This window comes from Nematolebias whitei, chromosome 9 (genome assembly GCF_014905685.2).
Source record: "Nematolebias whitei isolate Nwh7 chromosome 9, NemWhi1, whole genome shotgun sequence".
Lineage (NCBI taxonomy): Eukaryota > Metazoa > Chordata > Actinopteri > Cyprinodontiformes > Rivulidae > Nematolebias > Nematolebias whitei.
In genome coordinates this window covers 47,254,690-47,274,018 of record NC_056506.1, presented here as the reverse complement: position 1 = coordinate 47,274,018, position 19,329 = coordinate 47,254,690, and the positions used below count along the sequence as shown (strand labels likewise).

The window sequence follows — 19,329 nt, the reverse complement described above, 5'->3', positions numbered from 1 at the left end:
TTATGTTTTTCAAACTGATTAGCTGGTGTACTGTTAAAGCTAAAATTTCAGTCGTTTAAAAATAAGTATTTTTTTTCCCATTTTGTTTATTTATTGTATAAATAATGCAAGTTAAAGAGAAAATTTGGAGTTTTTATTGTAGAAAGAACTTCGGGCTAGTGTTTTGCGTAAAAATGTACCCTTCCGTAGAAAGCGCACCCTTCATGCTAACGGCGTTAATTTGATCGTTTATTTAATGATAGATTAAAATTCAGAGACGATAGTTTTCTGTATTTTTGGTATCTCTAAATAGCAGCACGTTATTCAGCAATTATTTTGTATTTAAACATGGAACTAGCGATGCTTTCTGTAAGCAATGCCCCACTAAAATTGGTTATAACTTGATCGCAAAGCTAAACTAATCAATCTGAACGAAACTGAAATAAATTTAGTACCTATAAACAAAAACTTATCTTTTGCTTTTTATTTTGTTTTTTTAAATACTTTCGTCAGATGGGCTTCATGGAGCCGGGGTGCTATTTTCAGCACAACACCGGAATTGGCTTCGTTATCTTTTCCCACGGACTCTTAACGGTCCGCCGTCGGTGCGGATTTTAAACAAAACCGGCGCAGCACACGGACAAAGGAAAAATGCGAGCAATGCCAACATTCGTGACAATACCTCGGAATAAAACCCACCATTAACAGACTTTCTGGTAAGTTTAGTGCCATTTTATGACCGTTTTTTTTTTTTCTGTTAGCCTATTAGCATCAGCAGCTAACGGGTGATGCTAGCTTAGCTCGGGCAGAGGGAGGTGACGCGACAGGAGCAATTTATGTGAGTTTAACGTCACTCTTTTGTGTTATTTTTGAATACGCACGGTGATAAAATTGCAACATTAATGATAAATTGTGTTTGGAGTCACAGATCTGAGTAGCAGACTGTCTGACAGCCAGACAAAGGTGCATTATTCTGCTGGTTCTGAGGCAAAACGGGTGATAAAAGGCTGCAGTGTCCTCAGTGACTTCCAGGCTGGTTTAGAATTAAACTATATTTTTATTTCTATTTTAAGTAGCCGGAGACCTTCATTTTTCAGCTCAAGGGCAAACACATCGGTGTACAAATACATCCAGCTGCTAATGTTTGTCAACGTTTTCCATCTTGTTTACAAGTATAAACATTCAAACAGTGGAGGATGTTTCACACACCCTGTAGCTTATTAAAAAATATAAGGAGCAAAGTTCTGACAAGATGAAAACTAAATGAAATCATTCAGTTATAAATTGTGTTTTTCTTTGCAAAAAGAATCACAGGATGGTGTGAGACTGTTGCAATATATTTTATAACATCAGAGCATCATAACCTGCAAAGACTGCAGCTCTTTTCATTTAAGATTACTTCATTTATTTGGGATTTATGCCCTTTTTATCCATTTAAATGTATATATGTAGTTTTTGTATTGTTAAATTCGTGTACACATTGGACCTTATTACATTTGGACAACATTATACCACTTTTAGCACTCAGTTGTTGATAGAAACGACAGGTTAATTGGTTTGAAATCATCTTTTGCAGCCTCATTAGCTGTAGGTTTTGCTACACTGCCCTGGTAACGTGGTTAATTTGTTAGAAAAAGACACCACGAGATTGTTTTCAGAATAATGTCAGTCTGAATGTTTTCTTTTGACTATATCTGCTTCCTCCCCACTAAGAGAGTGGTGAAGGCTGCACAGAAATCTGTCGGAATCAGCCTCCCCACCATCACAGACATCTACACCTCCAGATGCAGGAAGAGGGCCACCTGCATCATGAAGGACCTCACCCACCCAGCACACACACTTTTTGCCCCACTCCCCTCAGGAAGGAGGTTAAGGAGCATTAAGTGTAGAACCACTAGACTGAGGAACAGCTTCTACCCTGAGGCTGTTAGACTCATGAATCTCTAACCAGAATAATCACTGTGAAAAATCACATCATGTTGCTGCTGATCTGCTTCATGTTGCTGCTGATCTGTTTAAATGTTGATGTGTTCATGCGTGCACATCTGCTCACAGACTCATGTTCATGTTTGTGCTGATGTTCAATGTTTTTATGTTATGAGTGCTTAGTGTATATTTAGTTGATGTTTTTCTTAGTTCATATCTTAGATGTTATTACTGTTTTTCTTATACATTTTATTGTTGGATGTAACTGGGACCCCGTGTACATAATTTCGCTCCACCACATGTACCACATGAGGTGCGAATGACAATAAAGAAACTCTGACTCTGAAATATTGACTTTAAATATTGCATGATGTCACTTTCTAGCTTTTGTAATCTCCTTTGCTTCACCTTATGGTACCCGCTGAGGATTTGTCTGGCAAATACGCTCAGCAACACTGTTTTTTCACACTCATTCATTTTGTCATTTTCACACATTCACACTAGCAAAGTTGCCAAATACAACCGCTGCCATGCGGACACCCTAGTTTGCTGAATGAAAAACTTGCATGATGCCGGGGATTTTTATTTTATTTTGTTCAACCTTTTTTGTCTACTTTCAGACGGGTGGAATCAGGGTTGGACGCAGACATGCCAGATAGTGGGAGCAGCGTTGCCGCCCGCCAGGCAAAGCAGAAGAGGAAGTCTCACAGTCTGTCCATCCGCAGAACCAACAGCACGGAGCAGGACCGCTCAGGCCTGCAGAGAGACCTGCTGGAGGGACAGGTGATGGCGACTCCGGTTTCCTTTTAAGGAATACGCATGTCACTTCCGTGTATTTCCAGCTGCTTCTCTTTAAATGCCAAGCTGCTCTCCCCTGCTGTCAGTCATTATTAGCCTGCTGTCCTGCTGTTGCCGACTGCACTAAACCTAAGCCAATTAGGTTTTAATGCACCCGTTTAGGCAGACTCACAATGGTTTATATTATCGCTGACTTAATCACGCCACAATTACTGCATTATTAATGTCACGTACTGTTAATTTAGCTGAAAACAATTGGATTTAGACACACATCAACTGGCTCATTGGTGTTTGTTCCTCTTTCTCAGTGTTTGAATATCGCTGACCAGCAAATAAAGTCCCGAGTCATTATTAGGATGTGGGATAAATTCAAACTGCCTGTTGTCTCCCAACAAAACCATAGTATTAAAAAAGAAGGAGGAAGCTTTAATCACATTGATTCCCACTTGTGTCGAAGTAGAAGACGTTTCTATTAGTTGAGAATCTGTGCATCCAGTCAGAGGACACCTGATGGTCTTGTAGAAGAGGTTAACTTATCTACTTCTACGGATTGTACCTACAGATTGATGCATTAGCTATATTTAGTGGCGCACTTGAATAACTGAACATAATAGAGAGTTATTGAGGAATTTTGATTACCGGTACACAAGTGCTTTTGCTGTAAATCAATGAAAACATATGGTTTTAATCTTAGACCAAAAAAAAAATCTTCAGTCATGATTTTTGGAGGCATAAACTGTGCACCTGGTTACATTTTTTATTTTTGAAGACAAAGGAAGTATTATAATACATTTGTTTTTACTAGTTTTCAAGTTTTATACTTGTAAATGAAAAAAATAAAAGGTTAATCGTTGTGGATTTCACAGCAGGTGAAAGCTGAATTTATTATCATGCAAATGGAGGTTCAAGCTCTTTTGTATCTGAATCCTTACTTGCGTTTGTTCTGGACAAATTAAGCTAGTCCCCGCCTCATGACCTGTTTTTTCTTTTACTCTGGTCTGTTTTGGTTCCAGTCCTTTGATAATGTGGACTCCCCCATGAGAACAGAGGTAAGTTTTAGGTGCCTGAGGTTCTGTGTTTCAGACAGTAGAGTAAAAGCCCAGATAGATGTTGGAGCTCGTGTTTGTTGTGCACGTTTGGTTTAGTTTGGGTTGGGTTCGTACCGACAGCAGGTTTTGTGTGGTGCTCCAGTTGAGTTGTCCTTTGAAGATGTGATTTTTCTAGACGTTCCAGTAACTTCACAGATTTCCTGTGCAGTCAGATTTTGTGTTTAGATTATTTGTGTCCTTCTTAATCCAGGCCTGCTTCCAAAAATCTGTGGATCGTGATACTCGGCTTTGGGCTTTTGTCAATCAAAAGTATAAATGATCTTAAAAATGAAATGTAAAGCTCGTCTGGGCAAGAAGAGAAAATGGGCGAGTCAAGCTAAACTTGAATAAATTGTTATTGTGATATTTGTGACTGAAGTGACACAAAGGCTTCGTCTGACATTATAAATGACTGCAGGCAAAAAAACATTTTCTTTGAAATTTGAACGTCTCTTAATTAATTCATCATTTTTTTAATGAGCCAATCAGGTTTGTTTCAATAGGTCTAAATTAATATTAGTTTTTTGTTTTATAGAATAAATAAATAAGAAAAGTTTTTTTTTCTAGAGTTACTCGAGTATTTGTGCTGTGGCACCAACTTTTCTGCTGCCATCATCAGTTCGTTAATACTGTGGTCGCACTCGACCGATTTTCTGTGGAAAATAGCTGCAGCTCAAAAAGATGTATCCTGTCAGAGTGCAGCACCTCAGGAGCTAATCGAGCTCCTCGCTCTGAGCACTTCCATCATGAATGAACGCTGCGAGGAGCTTATTTCGTGTTTGTTTCATTACTGCGCTCCAGTCTCTCCTTTTAGTGATTTTTTCTTTTTGAATTAATTCAGTACATTGTACAGTTTGTTTGCTGATGCATGCTCAATTATCCAGGTAGAAAAATAAAATAAAAGGTAAGTCTGGTCCTCTGGACGTTCAAAAAACAAAACAAACAAACTAGAAACGTTTCGTCTTTCATCCGAAAGACTTCTTCAGTCTGACTTTATAGTTTGTATGCTCCTTTGATTTAATTATTTTTTTTCAAGTTTTCTAAATTTTTGAAACGAACATCAAGGATGAAAATCACATTCCAGCTGTGCTGCTGTGGATCTTCCACTTCAACTCTTTTGTACCTTTTCATTTTCTCTTAACTCACATTCATATACAGGACATTATAAATTGTGAATTGGTAAATTGTAAGGAAGCCAGACGATTGTGTCCAAGTGTCACTTTGCTGCGATCCCCCATCCTGAGAAGCACATTGGTTGGTGGCAGTGGAAAGGAACAACTCCCTTTTAACAGGAATAAACTTCCAGCAGAACCAGAACCAGGCTCAACGTAGGCAGCCTTCTGCCTCAACAGGGGTTTGGGTCAACTGGAAAGAGACAGACACACTCAGATGGATTGGTCCAGGTGTAGTTTCTATGGGAAGAGAAACAAATGAAAACGCAGGTTAATGACAGCAGACAAGTGAAGAAATGTGGTCAGTTTGTTCACGAGTTGAGGAAGAATTGAGCGTGAGATTGACAGACGGATTGGTGCAGCGTCTACAGTATTGCGGACTCTGTACCGGTCCGTTGAGGTGAAGAGGGATTTGAGGTGTGAGGTAAAGCTCTCTGTTTACTGGTCGGTCTACGTTCCTACCCTCATCTGTGGTCATGAACTCTGGTAAGGATGCTCCCTGGATGCCTCCCTAGGGAGGTGCTTCGGGCATCTCCGACTCAGAGGAGACCCCGGGGAAGACCCAGGCCAACTGAGAGACGTTGGCCTACGAACGCCTTGGAGTCCTCCCAGAAGAGCTGGAAGAGGCTGTGGAAAGAGATGTCTGGACCTCCCTGCTCAAGCTGCTGCCCCCGCGACCCGACTTCGGAACAAGCGAAAGATAATGGATGGATGGTCGGTTTGTCCCCCTGAAGTCTTAGTGTATAGCAGCAGAACTAAGGGATAGCTCAGGAAACCCAAGCCGACCCCAACTACAGGATTCATTATAAAGGAAGAACTTGAGTCTGAAACAAGGTGTCAGCTTCCTCGAGGCAAACTGGAAGTTTGTTCCACCTGAAGGGAAAATAACTGAAAGCTCTTCCTCCCATTCTTCTTTTAGAAACTCTAGGAACCACAAGTAAACCTGCAGTCTGAGAAGCAAATTGCCCTGTTAGGAAAATATGGAACATATAAAATACTAATACACACCAACTTATTAAAGTTAGCCCCGCACAAATCTCCAACTTTGAATATCCTGTCCACACAACTTTCTGCTCAATTCTAAACCCGAATGCTTCCAGATGGTTGAAGATTCTTCTCTTTTCTTGCAGGACTCCAAGCTCCCTCTGTCTCTGAGGAGCAACCTGCTGGACCTGTTCAGTCAGATCGAGAGAGAGTTTGAAAACTTATACTTGGAAAACTTAGAACGTAAGTTACCACACACCTCTGCTGTTGTCCTCAGTGTTGCTGAACAGATCTGAAGCACACTGCCACATCGACTGTTCAGAAGAGACTCCATTTTTTAAAAATATTTTAGCCTTTTGTTTTGTTTCTTTTATAATGCTGCCAAACACCTCACTTGGTTATAATTGTCACTTTTTCCTTGGCGCAGTATTTTTTCTGTTTCAGGTATTTTTGTAAAGCTCACTTTCTTTAAAGGTTTTCCATAAACTGCACAACTAGAGCCTCTTATTTTACGCTCTGTGTTGTTGATGTTGGCGCACGTGTCCCTATAGTATGGAGAAATCAAACTTAAAATTTAATTTGGTTTAGAAAACAAAACGGGGATAAGCTCAGAGTAAAACAAGCAAAGTTACTGTTCAGGTTTCACTCGGTTCTTTTGCTCTTTTTGTTTGGGACTAAGATTTTTCTGCTTTTCTGCCACTCATTGGTTGTTTAATGTCATATTTTTTATTACTGAATTAATAACTGTCATGCATAAGAAGTATGATCAGTGAAGCTCTTCTCGCTTGATGTTTTGTAACGCGGTGTTAAAAATAAAACGCATGTTTGTCTTTCAGTACGCAGAGAAATCGACACGCTGAATGATCGGTTGGCTGCAGAAGGACAGACAGTCGAAGGAGCAGATTTAGCTAAAGGAGCTCTTAAAACAAAAGGTAATTCTCTATTAAACCTATTGACATTTATTGACAGTGACCTGTTTTTATAATCCTCTGACCACTGCTACTGTACAACGTGTTGATTTGTCTCCTGATGATGAACAGCGAGCCACAGCACCAGTCAGCTGTCTCAAAAACTAAAAACTACCTACAAGGCGTCCACAAGCAAGGTAATTATTGTAAAACTTCTGTTTTTTTATACTGTTTTAAAGAAAGATGGTATATTTTTTAGATTGAAGTTGGGTTTTATTTAAGGTAAAACTTTAAACAAGTTTATTATATATTTTTATTTACAGGGACTTTACTGTAGGACGTTGTCAGAATAAATCAGTACAACAAAACGGTTAACTGTATCTTGACAGGTAGAAGGTGTTTGATGAGCCTTTGTTAAATGATTTCTGAGTGATAAAGAAAGAAACTGTCTTTTTTTTTTTTTTTTTTTTTGCTCGTAGCCGCGTTCAAATTCTTGCCACGCCAGAGTAGGTGGATCCCGCAACTTCAACGTAACCAGTTGGGAGTTGTGGGGTGGAGACTCATGGGTAACTTGTACATTTCTCCCCCTTGTGTGCCAATATGCATGAACAGCCCAGCCAGGGGGTCGACCCTCCCTCCCCACGAGACTTGGTCATTCAAATGTAGGAGTTTGAGCTTTTCTATCAGTTTCTGCGTGAGATAAAACTTGACTTTTATTATCTCACTAACAGTATTTTTTATTTCAGTTGCACCTCTTTGGCTTTGTTTTAGCTTCTTGTTGGCATTCACATAATGGTGCACTGTGGAGATCTTTAGCATAAAGCAGCTCATGTTACAAAATGCTTTTTAACACCTGGAGCGATCAAATATTTGATGACGAGGAGCATTTAGTGGCTGCTTTAGGTAACTGCTTAACGATGACCCGGTGTGCAGTCTGCAGAAAAACACTCAGACAGGTCAGCTTTAGCATTTTTAGGGGTTTTCTTTTTTTTTAGGTTTGTCAACGATACTAAAATATTTTATTAGATTTCAATACCTGCTTCAGTAACCTAAGTTATGATGCATATAATATGAGCTCCTATTTATTTTCACTTTCAACTCTGTTTTTTGAAAATGACCTTCACATTTCACAAATCTGTAATGATGCAAATTTCTGCAGAGCTCTGAGCTCAGCTTGTGATAAACAGCTAGCACCTTTTTTTTTTTTGGTTTGTTTTATTTAAAGCATCATGATCTTGGGATAAAAACAGTTTTGCAACTATTCAGTTTTGTTCATTTATTTAAGATGTCATACACCTGTTAAACAGAGCTCTCATCCATCCTGTGTCTGAGTTTATGAGCCTGAAACTCATACACCTGTTTGAGTTTAAAACAAACATGTCTTCAAGGAAGGAGAGGGTTTTTGTAAGCCATCCTGGTGTGGGGATTGCAGTTCTTTTGTGGATTCAGGTAGTTTTTGGTCTCTGATGCTGAGATCAGAGCTTTGAGGATTAGATTTTTTAGACAAGTCTGATTGTAGTTTTTAAATCTAAAATGAGCTAAACCTGTCTGCGGCCGTGGCAGACTGCACACTGCAGCCATTTAAACTGCTGGGTGCGTTAGACTCACGCCTCAGAAAGAAACTTCAAGCTTTTTCTGCAGCGCTGAAACCTAAACCTTCTGGTGAAGTGACGATTAAACACGATCTACTGGCTTCCTGAGACCGATAACTTTTACTAACTGGTGTTTTGTAATGTAGGCGAATGTTTTTGTACCGTGCCGTGGGATGACTTGTTGTGAATTGGCCTTTTGTAAATCAACTAAAGTGAATTGATTTAAATAAAGTCTGGGCAATCAATCCAGTTTTTGGCCAGGATTCTTGTTTATTTAGTAAAAAACAAAAAGTCATGGAACTAGGCCTGTCGTGATAAACAATAAATCAATTAATCGCACGATAAATGAAAACGAGCGATCTCATTTTCATTTATCGTCTTTATCGTTTCTTCGTGTCTCTCTTTCTACTGAAGACACTGGATGACAAAAAACTCAACTCCGGTGCTCTTCACTGACCCCTCCCTTTCTCTTTAAAATCCATTTTAACCGTCCAAAATCGTGTTTTTGGATCGTTAAAAAACGGATATGCTGAGAAGCTAAGCTACGAGCTAAGCTAACAGGCCGCCCTCGGGAAGAAGCCTTCGTCTTATCGAAGCTCCGTAATTCACGGTTGAAACCCGTGCCTTCGTCTAAAAAGTTGTTTTTCTCTGCAAAACGAAGCTGAGAACTTGTTTACTATTTTTTTTTAATTAAAAGCTTTGTGTGAAAAATGCTATGCTAAAGAGATCAAACCACACTGAGCGTCCGCCATTTTGAGAACCGAAAACAGAAAGGAGACCCAGCCCATGTCACGTCAAGGGGCCTCCCTCCCATTTTTCTTAGAGACACGCTGCTCACTCCCTCACTATCCATCTTTCTGTTCAAACGGTCTTATACTGCCATCCAGTGGTCAAAAAAAGGTGCTACACACAAACATTAACCAACATTTCTTCTTAAATTTGACAGTAATTACTAATTATTGTCAAATTTCAAACAATATTATTGTTTATCGCAATAATTTCTGAGACGATTAATCGCCCAGCAAAATGTGTTATCGTGACAGGCCTACATGGAACTTCATTTACATTAAATATAAAAATCCTCATCTGTTTAGTTGAAATGTCCCTGAAGTCTCATATTAACCATCAGCGACTATTTGACAGCTTAGAAACTATATTCTTATTTTGTCAAAGTGCTCGAGTAGTTTTTTTATTGTTTTATTTTTGATTGTGAACCTTCTGTCCCTCCTCAGAGGAATGATGCCTTTCTCCCTCTTCCTTTCAGTTGGAACGTTTTTAGTGGTTTGTTTCCGAAACGAACCCGGACTCCTGTTTGTATCATTCCCATCTTTAATGTAAACGCCTCCAACAAAACTTGATGCAACTGACTCGCTTCTCGTCCCAACCATGACCTTCACTACATTTAATCTGTTACACTGATATAAAATAACTAAAGTGCTACCATTGTTTCTTTTTTTTTTTTTTTTTTGTTGCAGATCAGTTTAGCTTTCTTTTACTTTATGATGTTTTCAAATCGGAAAAGTTTGTAACATCCCACTGGTGATTTATTAAATTTATTTTCATAAAACCTCTTCAGAGACTAATATTGATTTTAATAGAAACTTTTTATTTATTTATTTATTTGCTCCGGCATACTACAAGAACCCCGCTGAGCAGCGATCCTCAGTTCTGCCGACCCGCCTCCTCCCTTGTTTAGATCAGGGTTCCTACACGGTTCTGGTAAAACAAAATGGAATCACTGCAGAGTTGAATGCAATCATGGAGCAAAGAAAATGTTCTGAAAGAAAGGCTGTTCAAACATTTATAATTATTAGTGAAAATAATATTGTTTTGGGGGTTAATTTAAAAAAAAAATCAACAGCTTGACCCAAAAAGGAGACAAAAAAAGCCCTAAATATAAAAACTTTTTGAGAAGAGCACAAATATGAAGGATTCCATTTGGAGGAATGTTGTGTAGGAACCCTTTTTGCTGAAACGCCTGCGATGTTTCACTGTTCCGGGTTAACATCGGTGTGCTGTCGGTGTCAGATTGTCTCCAGTTTCAAAGCGACCACAACCAGAGCCGTTTGCCAGCTGGTCAAAGAATACGCCGGCCACCGGGACGGCATCTGGGACCTTGGCGTCACCAGAACCCAACCTGTGGTTCTCGGTACAGCCTCCGCAGGCAAGTTTCTACTTTTTCCTTAGATATGTGTTTTTTTTCCTCCGATTCATTATCCGTACATTTTAACGTTTTTTTGCTTTTGTTGTTTGTTTGTTTCTGTGCTAACGCGTTCCGGTTGGTCTCTGCATTGATCTCTTATTAGACCACACTGCGATGCTGTGGAGCATTGAGACAGGAAAGTGCCTCCTCAAGTATCTGGGCCATCAAGGATCAGGTATTTAGAAATATTCAGAGCGTTTATACGTGTTCAAGTTTGTCAAACATAGATTAAAAAAATAATAATTTAAAGTACCGTGTTTTTCGGACGATAAGGCGCACCGGATTATAAGGCGTATTAAGCGAAACAAAACAGATTTTAAGTTAATACGTAAGGTGCACCTGATTATAAGGCTCACTGTCGATTTTTGAGAAAATTAAAGGATTTTAAGTGCACCTTATAGTCCAAAAAACACATTACTAGTGTGTCTCGGTGACGTTTGGCGTGGTTTAAACGTAAAACATCTTTGTGTTTCTCTGCAGTCAACTCCATAAAGTTCCACCCCACTGAGCAGATAGCTCTAACAGGTAACTTCTTTAAAAAAGACTTATTCTTTTCACGCTGATCAGAAGTTTGTTTGGAGATTCTGCGACGCGTTCATCAAAACAAAGTGAAGCAGCTTCTGGTGCAGCCACGTCTTCTCAGCTTGTAGTTCGAGGGTGGAGTTAAAATCTCCAACAGCTTCCTGCTTGTATATAAAAATAAATCCTGATGGAAAACCTTGTGACAAGCGTTCATATTTTCAAATACTTTCTTTTTTCTACACGTTGACACCGACACTTGGTCCTGATCCATATTTGAGTCCTAATCAAAGGTCATGCAGCGAACTGGTTGGTGAAGCTCTGCACAACGTAATCGATTTCTGTTTTCACACAACTGAAGTTTAAATCTGTTGGAGAGCTTTTAGCACCTTTTTGTTGTAGTGAAGTGCTGAGAATAAAATTTATTTTTCTTTTGTGCTGAATAAAACCCAAAACATAAAACCTTCTCACTCCTGACGCACAGTGAATGCAGCTTGATGAGAAGTTGTGTGGAAATAAAACCTTAAGCTTGCAGCTATAAATGCATCAGAACAAAACGTTGATCGTTTTTGTGTTCAAATTAAGACTAAAATACGTGCATGTTTTACACATGGACACACGTGAAGGAGAGTAAAAACCCTCTAAAAGCCATTTTAATCTATTTTATGTGATATTTTCAGTCTGGCTGCCATTAAATCCGTTTCCTCCCCTTCAGCTTCCGGAGATCAGACGGCTCACATCTGGAAATACATGGTGCAGCTGCCGACCCCCCAGCCTGTCGCTGACATCAGTGTAAGCCTGAGCAGCGCCTCTGTTTCCACTGTTTCTGTCACTGAATTCACAGACCTGTCCCCCCTCCCCCCTGCAGCAGACACCCTGCGAAGACGACGTGGACTCCTCAGACAAAGATGACGCCGACGGCGATGCGGAGGGCCCGATAGATTGCCCCTCCGTTCGCGTGGCGACCACGACGCTCCGCAGCCATCAGGGCGTGGTGATCGCCGCTGACTGGCTGGTGGGGGGCAAGCAGGTCGTGACGGCCTCCTGGGACCGAGCTGCCAATTTATACGACGTGGAGACGTCGGAGCTGGTCCATTCCCTCACCGGTAACGTTACATCCTCACCCTGTTCAGTGTAAAACTGAATTCCTCCTGGAGTTTCTCCTTCTGTTGTCAGATAATTTGACTGAAGACAAACAGAGACTAAAACGCCAAAGACTGTGTGTTTGTTTAGGCCACGATCAGGAGCTGACCCACTGCTGCACACACCCCAACCAGCGTCTGGTGGTCACCTCGTCCAGAGACACCACCTTCAGACTGTGGGACTTCAGAGACCCGTCCATTCACTCCGTCAACGTGTTCCAGGGGCACACTGAGTGAGCGACTCAGTCGTTTCTAAAGCCTTCAGTTAGAGTTTGTGTTATTATACAAATTATATTTCAAGTCTTCTGTAAGATGCCTTTGTTGTGGATGTTAAATGCTGAGCCAACAGCGCCGCCGTGTGAAAACAACTTCTTGTACACGTGTCTGATAATGTGGGGAATTGTTTTGACCACGTTTTTAATTCAAACTACAAAATACAAAGAGAGAAAAGAAGAGATGGAGACAAAAAGGGAAAGAAATCAAGCCTAACTCATCAACTTCTTTCACTCCGTAAACCACGTTTACAGTTAGACCTGTCACAATAACAAATTTTGCTGAGCGATTAATCGTCTCAGAAATTTTTGCGATAAACGATATTGTTTGAAATTTGACAATAATTAGTAATTATTGTCAAATTTAAGAAGAAATGTTGGTTAATTTTTGTGAGTAGTATCTTTTTGACCACTGGATGGCAGTATAAGACTGTTTGAACCCAAGGATGGATAGTGAGGGAGCGAGCAGCGTGTCTCTTTAAGAAAAATGGGAGGTTCTCCAAATGGCAGCCGCTCGATGTGGTTTGAGCTCTTTAGCATAACATTTTTCACACAAAGCTTTTAATAAAAAAATCAGTAAATAAGTTCTCAGCTTCTTTTTGCAGAGAAAAACAACTTTTTACATGAAGGCACGGGTTTCAACCGTGAATTTTGGAGCTTCGACAAGACGCAGGCTTTTTTCTGAGGTCGGCCTGTTAGCTTAGCTCGTAGCTTATCTTCTTAGCTTAGCTACATTTAATAATAATAATAATAATAATGTCATCACAATGTCAGCACTGTATGTTTCCATACAATGGCGAAATTAGTCTCTGCATTTAACCCATCCACCACCAGGTGGTGCAGTGGGCAGCTATTGAAAGCGCCCGGGGGATTAACGATCCAAAAATGCGATTTTGGACGGTTAAAATGGATTTTAAAGAGAAAGGGAGGGGTCAGTGAAGAACACCAGAGTTGAGCTTTTTGTCTTCCAGTGTCTTCAGTAGAAAGAGACACGAAGAAACGATAGAGCCAATAAATGAAAACGAGATCGATAATTTTCATTTATCATGCGATTAATTGATTTATTGTTTATCGAGACAGGCCTACTTACAGTGTTTAATTAAAAAACACAAACATGGAGTTTTGTTTAAGTACAAATCAGTGAAGGAACATAAAGCTATTTGTTTAAAAGAGCAAATGCATCTTTGAAAAATCAATCAAACTGAAGTTATTCTTTAACAGCAGTCTATGAAATGTTTCTAGGTATTGAAGTTAAAAATAAGTACCGTCAAACATGCTGATCATGTAAACAGGTTAGTTTGTTGTTTTCCCTGATTTTCAGAGATCTATGTGAACAAACTTGTTTTCCTTTTCAGCACGGTGACGTCGGCCGTTTTCACCGTGGGAGACAATGTGGTGTCTGGCAGCGACGATCGAACCGTCAAAGTGTGGGACCTGAAGAACATGCGGTCGCCCATAGCAACCATCCGGACCGACTCCGCCGTCAACAGGTCAGAAAACCTGCAAACAGTCAGCAACCGTCAGCTGCAAACAGTCAGCAACCGTCAGCTGCAAACAGTCAGCAACCATCAGCTGCAAACAGTCAGCAACCATCAGCTGCAAACAGTCAGCAACCATCAGCTGTTTCTATGGAGAACATGTCGCTAACCAGAGAGTAGTTTTTGTTTCTTAGCAGTAACCTTATTTTATCAAATAACAAAAACTAAAATCTGCTAAAAGTTTTTAATTGGTGTCATCGTTTTGCTTTTTTTTTTAGTTTTTATCAAAGTCAGCATTTAAAATATGTAAATCTGCATCTGCTCTTTAAATGTGGTTCCGGTCTTCTGCTGGAACAAATAACTGAATGAACTGTTTTCTCTTTTTATATTTGTGCCGTTTTGTCATTCTGTTCAGGATCAGCGTGTCGGTGAACCAGAAGATCATCGCTCTTCCTCACGACAATCGGCAGGTCCGGCTGTTCGACATGTCCGGGGTGCGACTGGCTCGACTCCCACGGAGCAACAGACAGGTCAGCCAGAGATTCATCGTCGAATGAAACAAACATGATGAATAAATGATCGAAATAAAAACATGAGGGTGGTTCCAAGTTCTACAAGTGTTTGGAAGATACTGCATGTTAATACAAACCTGTTGAAAATAGTTTTTGAGTAGTTTTAAAAAAAAAAGCTACTTTAAACATGTTTTGATTGATTTTCAAAATGTCTGCATTTAACCTTTTTTTATTTAGTTTTTTTGGTTTAGAAATTTACCGTATACTAGAGATGCCATTTCTAACCCGAGCCCCAGGCCGGACCTGTCACAAAATTTGTGCCAGGTTGGGCCAAAATAAAGTGCTTGATGGGTGGGCCGGGTCAGTCTCGGGCTTTTGATACGGTTTTATGAATCATACAGCACAAAGAAAACTAAATAAGAATGCACAATATAATCTAATTGTTGAGGAGAAGGCCGGTCCAACTGGCCGGTTGAAAGAGGTAAAATAAAGTCCTGTTAAACTTAGATGGACAACGAGATCATCAGCCGCGCGCGTCCGCTGACCGGCTGGTCGAAAGAAGTAAAAAAAAAAAAAGTTTGGTTAAGCTTCAGATGGATCAGCTGATCACTGGTCGCGCGCGTCTCCGCACCTGTGGCATCTGTGGTGAAGGAAGTAGCAGCATCTACTTAAGCTGAAGCGAGCAGCACATTCAATTAAAATAGACTTGCTCTATATTTTTCCAAATAATTTTGCTGTAAAAATATTTTTGTTCATCTGTGTAATAGCCGATCTTTAGAGTTGATTTTTTAGGCCATTCATTATGTTAATGTCCATTTGGTGACTTAATAAACAATAAATCTTATATCCTGCTCTCTTTGAAATACATTTTTAAATCATATCAAACTGATTTGCTTATAAAAGCAGTAAAAGCTTAATTAAAATAATTTTTTTTTTTGGATTCGGGCCTGTAATTACAGTTAATTGTCGGGTCAGGTCGGATTTTTGAGGCCCGAATGCAACTCTACCATGTACTGTACATTTTAAGTTTCTTGTTTTCTCTTTTGACGTTTTGCTCATCACAGCTCAGGCAGAAACTCAACTTCTGATGTTTTTCTTTATTTAAATATTAACAAACAAACTGCAGCTTCAGGACTTCAGTCATAAACTCTTTTGTTTTCTGACTCAGACATCTTTTGTTGGATCAAAGCTCTAAACGTGTACGGTCAGAGTCTAACAGCTGGTGTGTTTTTGTTGCTCAGGGTCATCGCCGCATGGTTTGCTGCTCCGCCTGGTGTGAAGACAACACCACCTGCAACCTGTTCACCTGCGGCTTCGACCGGCAGGCCATCGGCTGGAACATCAACATCCCGGCTCTGCTGCAGGAGAAGTGACCTCGTCTCACCTCCACCTGTCAGCCTACGTCTGCGTTTCAGTCCAACACCTGGTCGTGGGTTTGAAGGGCAGATGTAGGATGTTTAGTTTGGGTTTTGGCTTTCAGGGTGAGTCTTCTGATCCTGCAGGGGTCATTGTTTCACATGAATCACCTAACATGCTTTTTCTTTACCATGGAAGTCATCACTGTCCAAAAGAACAGTATTTCATTTAAGTCGCTGGAAAAAGCACAGACTAAGCTTTCCACGTTGGGAGCTGATGCAGGATGTGTTTAGGCAGAAGAGACACTGTGCTGCAGGTTGATGCTGCTTTACAGCAGGTCACATGTTTGCACAAAACAAAGGTATTTCTGTTTTTGTACATTTCACAAGTTAATCTGTGCTAACGTTTATTTTAAGTCCCAGATGTCAAAAAGTCGATCCTCCCTCAGCTGTGCTCACTGTTAGATTCAGCATCAGTGATGCCGAGTTTGCTCCTATTTATACAAGTTCTCTTCTTCTTCAGCCAATTTTCTCATCATTGATTGCAGATGGTCACGTTTCATCAATGATGCTTATGCACTTTGTGTTTTTTGTTGTTTTTAAAGAACCATTAGCTGTTACATTGTTTCTCCCTTTTTAATTCAACTGTACTTCCTTGCCCGTCTCTTCATTTCATTGTTTTTTGTTTATTTTGTCAAACGTTCACCAATTTCCAGATAATTTACCTCACGTTTAAGTGACCCTTAAAGCACATAAATAATAATTTAGACGTTTGTGATGGTGTGAGGACGCAGAGGGTTTGTTGTAAAAACGTAACCATCAGGTTACAGCAGTTTGTGTAGCCGTGTAGAATAATTTAAAATCAGCTGGTATATTTTATTAAAGGAAGCTGAGTGTTGTCAGACAGAGGAACTCCTCTGATGTGAATCCTGCTGTTGTGTCCGTACTTGACGATTGTAAAAACTTTGCTCGTTGGTGTTGAGGTGTCGTGAGGATTCTGTCAGCGTCTCGTCTGTTCTATTCAAAACCCGTCAGATCTCTGAGGAGTGTTGCACCTTCACCTGTTTCACCTTCCTGCTGCCTCTGAACCACTCGACCAAAAGTGCGTTTGACGAAACAGGGAGGATTGAAAGAGTTTTATCAGAACAAAGTGCGTTTGTTCTGGTGAGGCGGTGCAAAGCAGTTAAACTTGTAATATTGTGCTCTTTTACTTTGTGTGTTTTCCACAGCAAAAACTTAACCAACAAGCACTGATTGTAAATCCAGCTTTAGATACGTAGAACACGTTCATTCACTTCAGAACACCGATGAGAACATTTCCTCTCTTCACTTTTATCCCGCAGCTCCTGTTCATAGATTCAGACAGAAAAAAAAATAGGATTTTCTTTAACGGGTGGAAAATTACTACAGTAAACTGTAATCACTGCAAGTTCTTGTCGAAAAGTAAAGTGTTAACCCGTTAGTTTGTATCTGTAGAATGTGAAAGTTTGGTTTTATCATTCAGCTGTTTATTATAACTCCACATGATTAAGTTTGACTTTTATTAAAGTGCACCTCATCGCTTTATAATTAATGTTTAAATATTTTATTTTAAACCATATTGCAACGACTGCATTTAACACTGAGCCTCGTTTGTCCTCGCTGTCAGTAAAACAGATCATTGAGCGTCAGCTGTCTGAAATCTCGTCGAACTGTGGCCGCTTCGTGTAAACGGAGCGTTCTGGTCCTGTTGGAACAAAAACATCTCCATTCTTGGAAGAAGAAAAAAAAACCTGTGGGTTAGAGCTGTGTACCGAGACGAGAATCTGCTTGTGAACAAAATAAACCGTTTGTTTCAATATTTTTGACTGGACTGTAATTCAATGCGACTTTGAATTTTTACGTTTCATACAGGAGACATTTGTCTCATGTCCACCCGTGGCAGAGGCTGTTTGGGTTAAAAAGCTCCTCGGTGACCGGGCTTCACCCCAAGATCTTGAAGGCGCTGGATGTTGGGGAGCTGTTTTCACACACACATTATGGAGGACATTGCACTTTTCAGTCCTCCCCCCACGAGATGAAATTTGTAGATAATTTCACAAATGACTATTTCTCTTTTTTAGATAAAAGACTCCAGCACAAGATTTGACATGTCTCTATACTGTAGTGTGGAAAGCAGGCTGTTGGAAAATAAACTCCAAAACTACTTTTTTTGAACTTTGATCAGTTTTCATCACTACTTAAGACCCTTGCCAAGTTTAAGGGTCATTTTCTGAGCTCTGAAGAGTTTTACAAACTGTCCATGAAGTGACGGTGTGAAGCTTTATCATGGAACTGACGAGGAGATAAACCTCTTCCTGTTAGCAGGAATTCAGCTCACAAGATTCACATTAGATTAGTGATGGAAGTAGAGTTTGAAAATGTAAAATTGAGTTAAAAAAAAAAAACTGACAAACACTGGGTGTATTCATAGCACAACTGAAATAATTTTTAATCTAGACTCAAACTTTGAACCACCAACAAACTTTATTCTGATTATCCACAAAAAAAAATCATTGAAACAATCAGACGAGAGTCAGGACTCAACTAAATGTCTTTAAACAACAAGTTCAGTTGGCATCATTTACAATTTCTCATTAAATTAATTTTACAAGCTTTGCTGTGAAAAGAGTCAAATTAAGACACCCCCAACCATTAGTAAAGAAAATTCAGAAGAAGAAAATAAATAAATGAAAAGTACTGACCATCCTCTGAGCACAAACAAACAACAAAAACAAACAAACAAGGATTACAAAAATAAAACTAATCTCAAACCTTCAGTGATCTTTGTCTAGTTTACAGAATTCAGCACTGGAACGCCCCCACCATGTATCAAACATAAGTCCAGCGTAGAGCGGTTGAGTGAAGGTGGTCTGGACTCTGTGGAGGAGAGTCCTGGTCTCAGAGACTCTGTAGAAGGACAGAAGACCTGCTCTGTGGTCCAGGTACACTCCGATCCTGGAGGAACCAGGACCTGAGATGGAGGTTTTAATGTTGTTGTGCCAAAATACAAAACTGTCTTTAAAACAACGTAAACACCACGATTTGTCATTAAATCCAAATAAAGACTGACTTCCTGTTCTGCTGATATTCTTGTATGAGACTGCTACAGATGCTCCTCCTCTCCACTCCACCTCCCAGTAACAACGACCAGTCAGACTCTCTCTGCTCAGAACCTGAAAATAATTAATGAATCTGTCTGGATGATCAGAATAAAACTGAGGATGAATCATAAATTCAACTTTTCTGTTCTCCTCTGACAGTAACAGGTTTTTATTTGCTGTGTTTGGATCCAGTGTGATGTCACATGAACATCTGAAGAATCCAGCTCTGCTCTCTGGTTCTGGTTCTGGTTCTGACAGTAAAACGTCCACCTCAGAGAC

At 39.9% G+C, this 19,329-nt stretch overlaps 2 protein-coding genes across 4 annotated transcripts in view; one reads left to right on the top strand and one right to left on the bottom strand.

Annotated features, from left to right (window-relative positions):
* The first annotated feature begins 529 nt into the window (after positions 1-529).
* On the top strand, positions 530-16,368 carry LOC119414810 (WD repeat-containing protein 37). Of its 3 annotated transcripts, none has more exons than XM_037681933.1 (14): positions 530-695; positions 2,526-2,688; positions 6,094-6,190; positions 6,784-6,879; positions 6,988-7,052; positions 10,476-10,611; positions 10,754-10,825; positions 11,131-11,175; positions 11,885-11,961; positions 12,038-12,275; positions 12,403-12,544; positions 13,939-14,073; positions 14,477-14,591; positions 15,815-16,368. In XM_037681933.1, exons 2-14 carry the CDS (start codon positions 2,554-2,556, stop codon positions 15,944-15,946), a joined length of 1,485 nt encoding a protein of 494 aa, XP_037537861.1. In that variant the 5' UTR covers positions 530-695; positions 2,526-2,553; the 3' UTR covers positions 15,947-16,368. The 3 variants fall into 3 exon arrangements, with proteins under 3 accessions (XP_037537861.1, XP_037537862.1, XP_037537863.1); XM_037681934.1 differs by lacking the exon at positions 530-695 and adding an exon at positions 796-817; XM_037681935.1 differs by lacking the exons at positions 530-695; positions 2,526-2,688 and adding an exon at positions 3,725-3,752.
* Positions 16,369-18,723: 2,355 nt separating this feature from the next.
* The window catches only part of LOC119414303 (tripartite motif-containing protein 16-like), a 780-nt gene continuing 174 nt past the window's right edge, over positions 18,724-19,329 (bottom strand). Inside the window, exon 2 of the mRNA XM_037681398.1 lies at positions 18,724-19,301. Within this exon, the coding sequence (XP_037537326.1) occupies positions 18,724-19,301 (578 nt within the window). The remainder of the gene's footprint in view (positions 19,302-19,329) is intronic.

What these genes read in the sequence shown, in the direction of transcription:
- LOC119414810 (XM_037681933.1), top strand. Translation starts at nt 2,554, where the DNA reads ATGCCAGATAGTGGGAGCAGCGTTGCCGCCCGCCAGGCAAAGCAGAAG. An exon ending in TCTGGGCCATCAAGGATCAG is followed by an intron (nt 10,826 to 11,130) that starts GTATTTAGAAAT and finishes GTTTCTCTGCAG; the next exon opens with TCAACTCCATAAAGTTCCAC. An exon ending in TCCCACGGAGCAACAGACAG is followed by an intron (nt 14,592 to 15,814) that starts GTCAGCCAGAGA and finishes TTTGTTGCTCAG; the next exon opens with GGTCATCGCCGCATGGTTTG.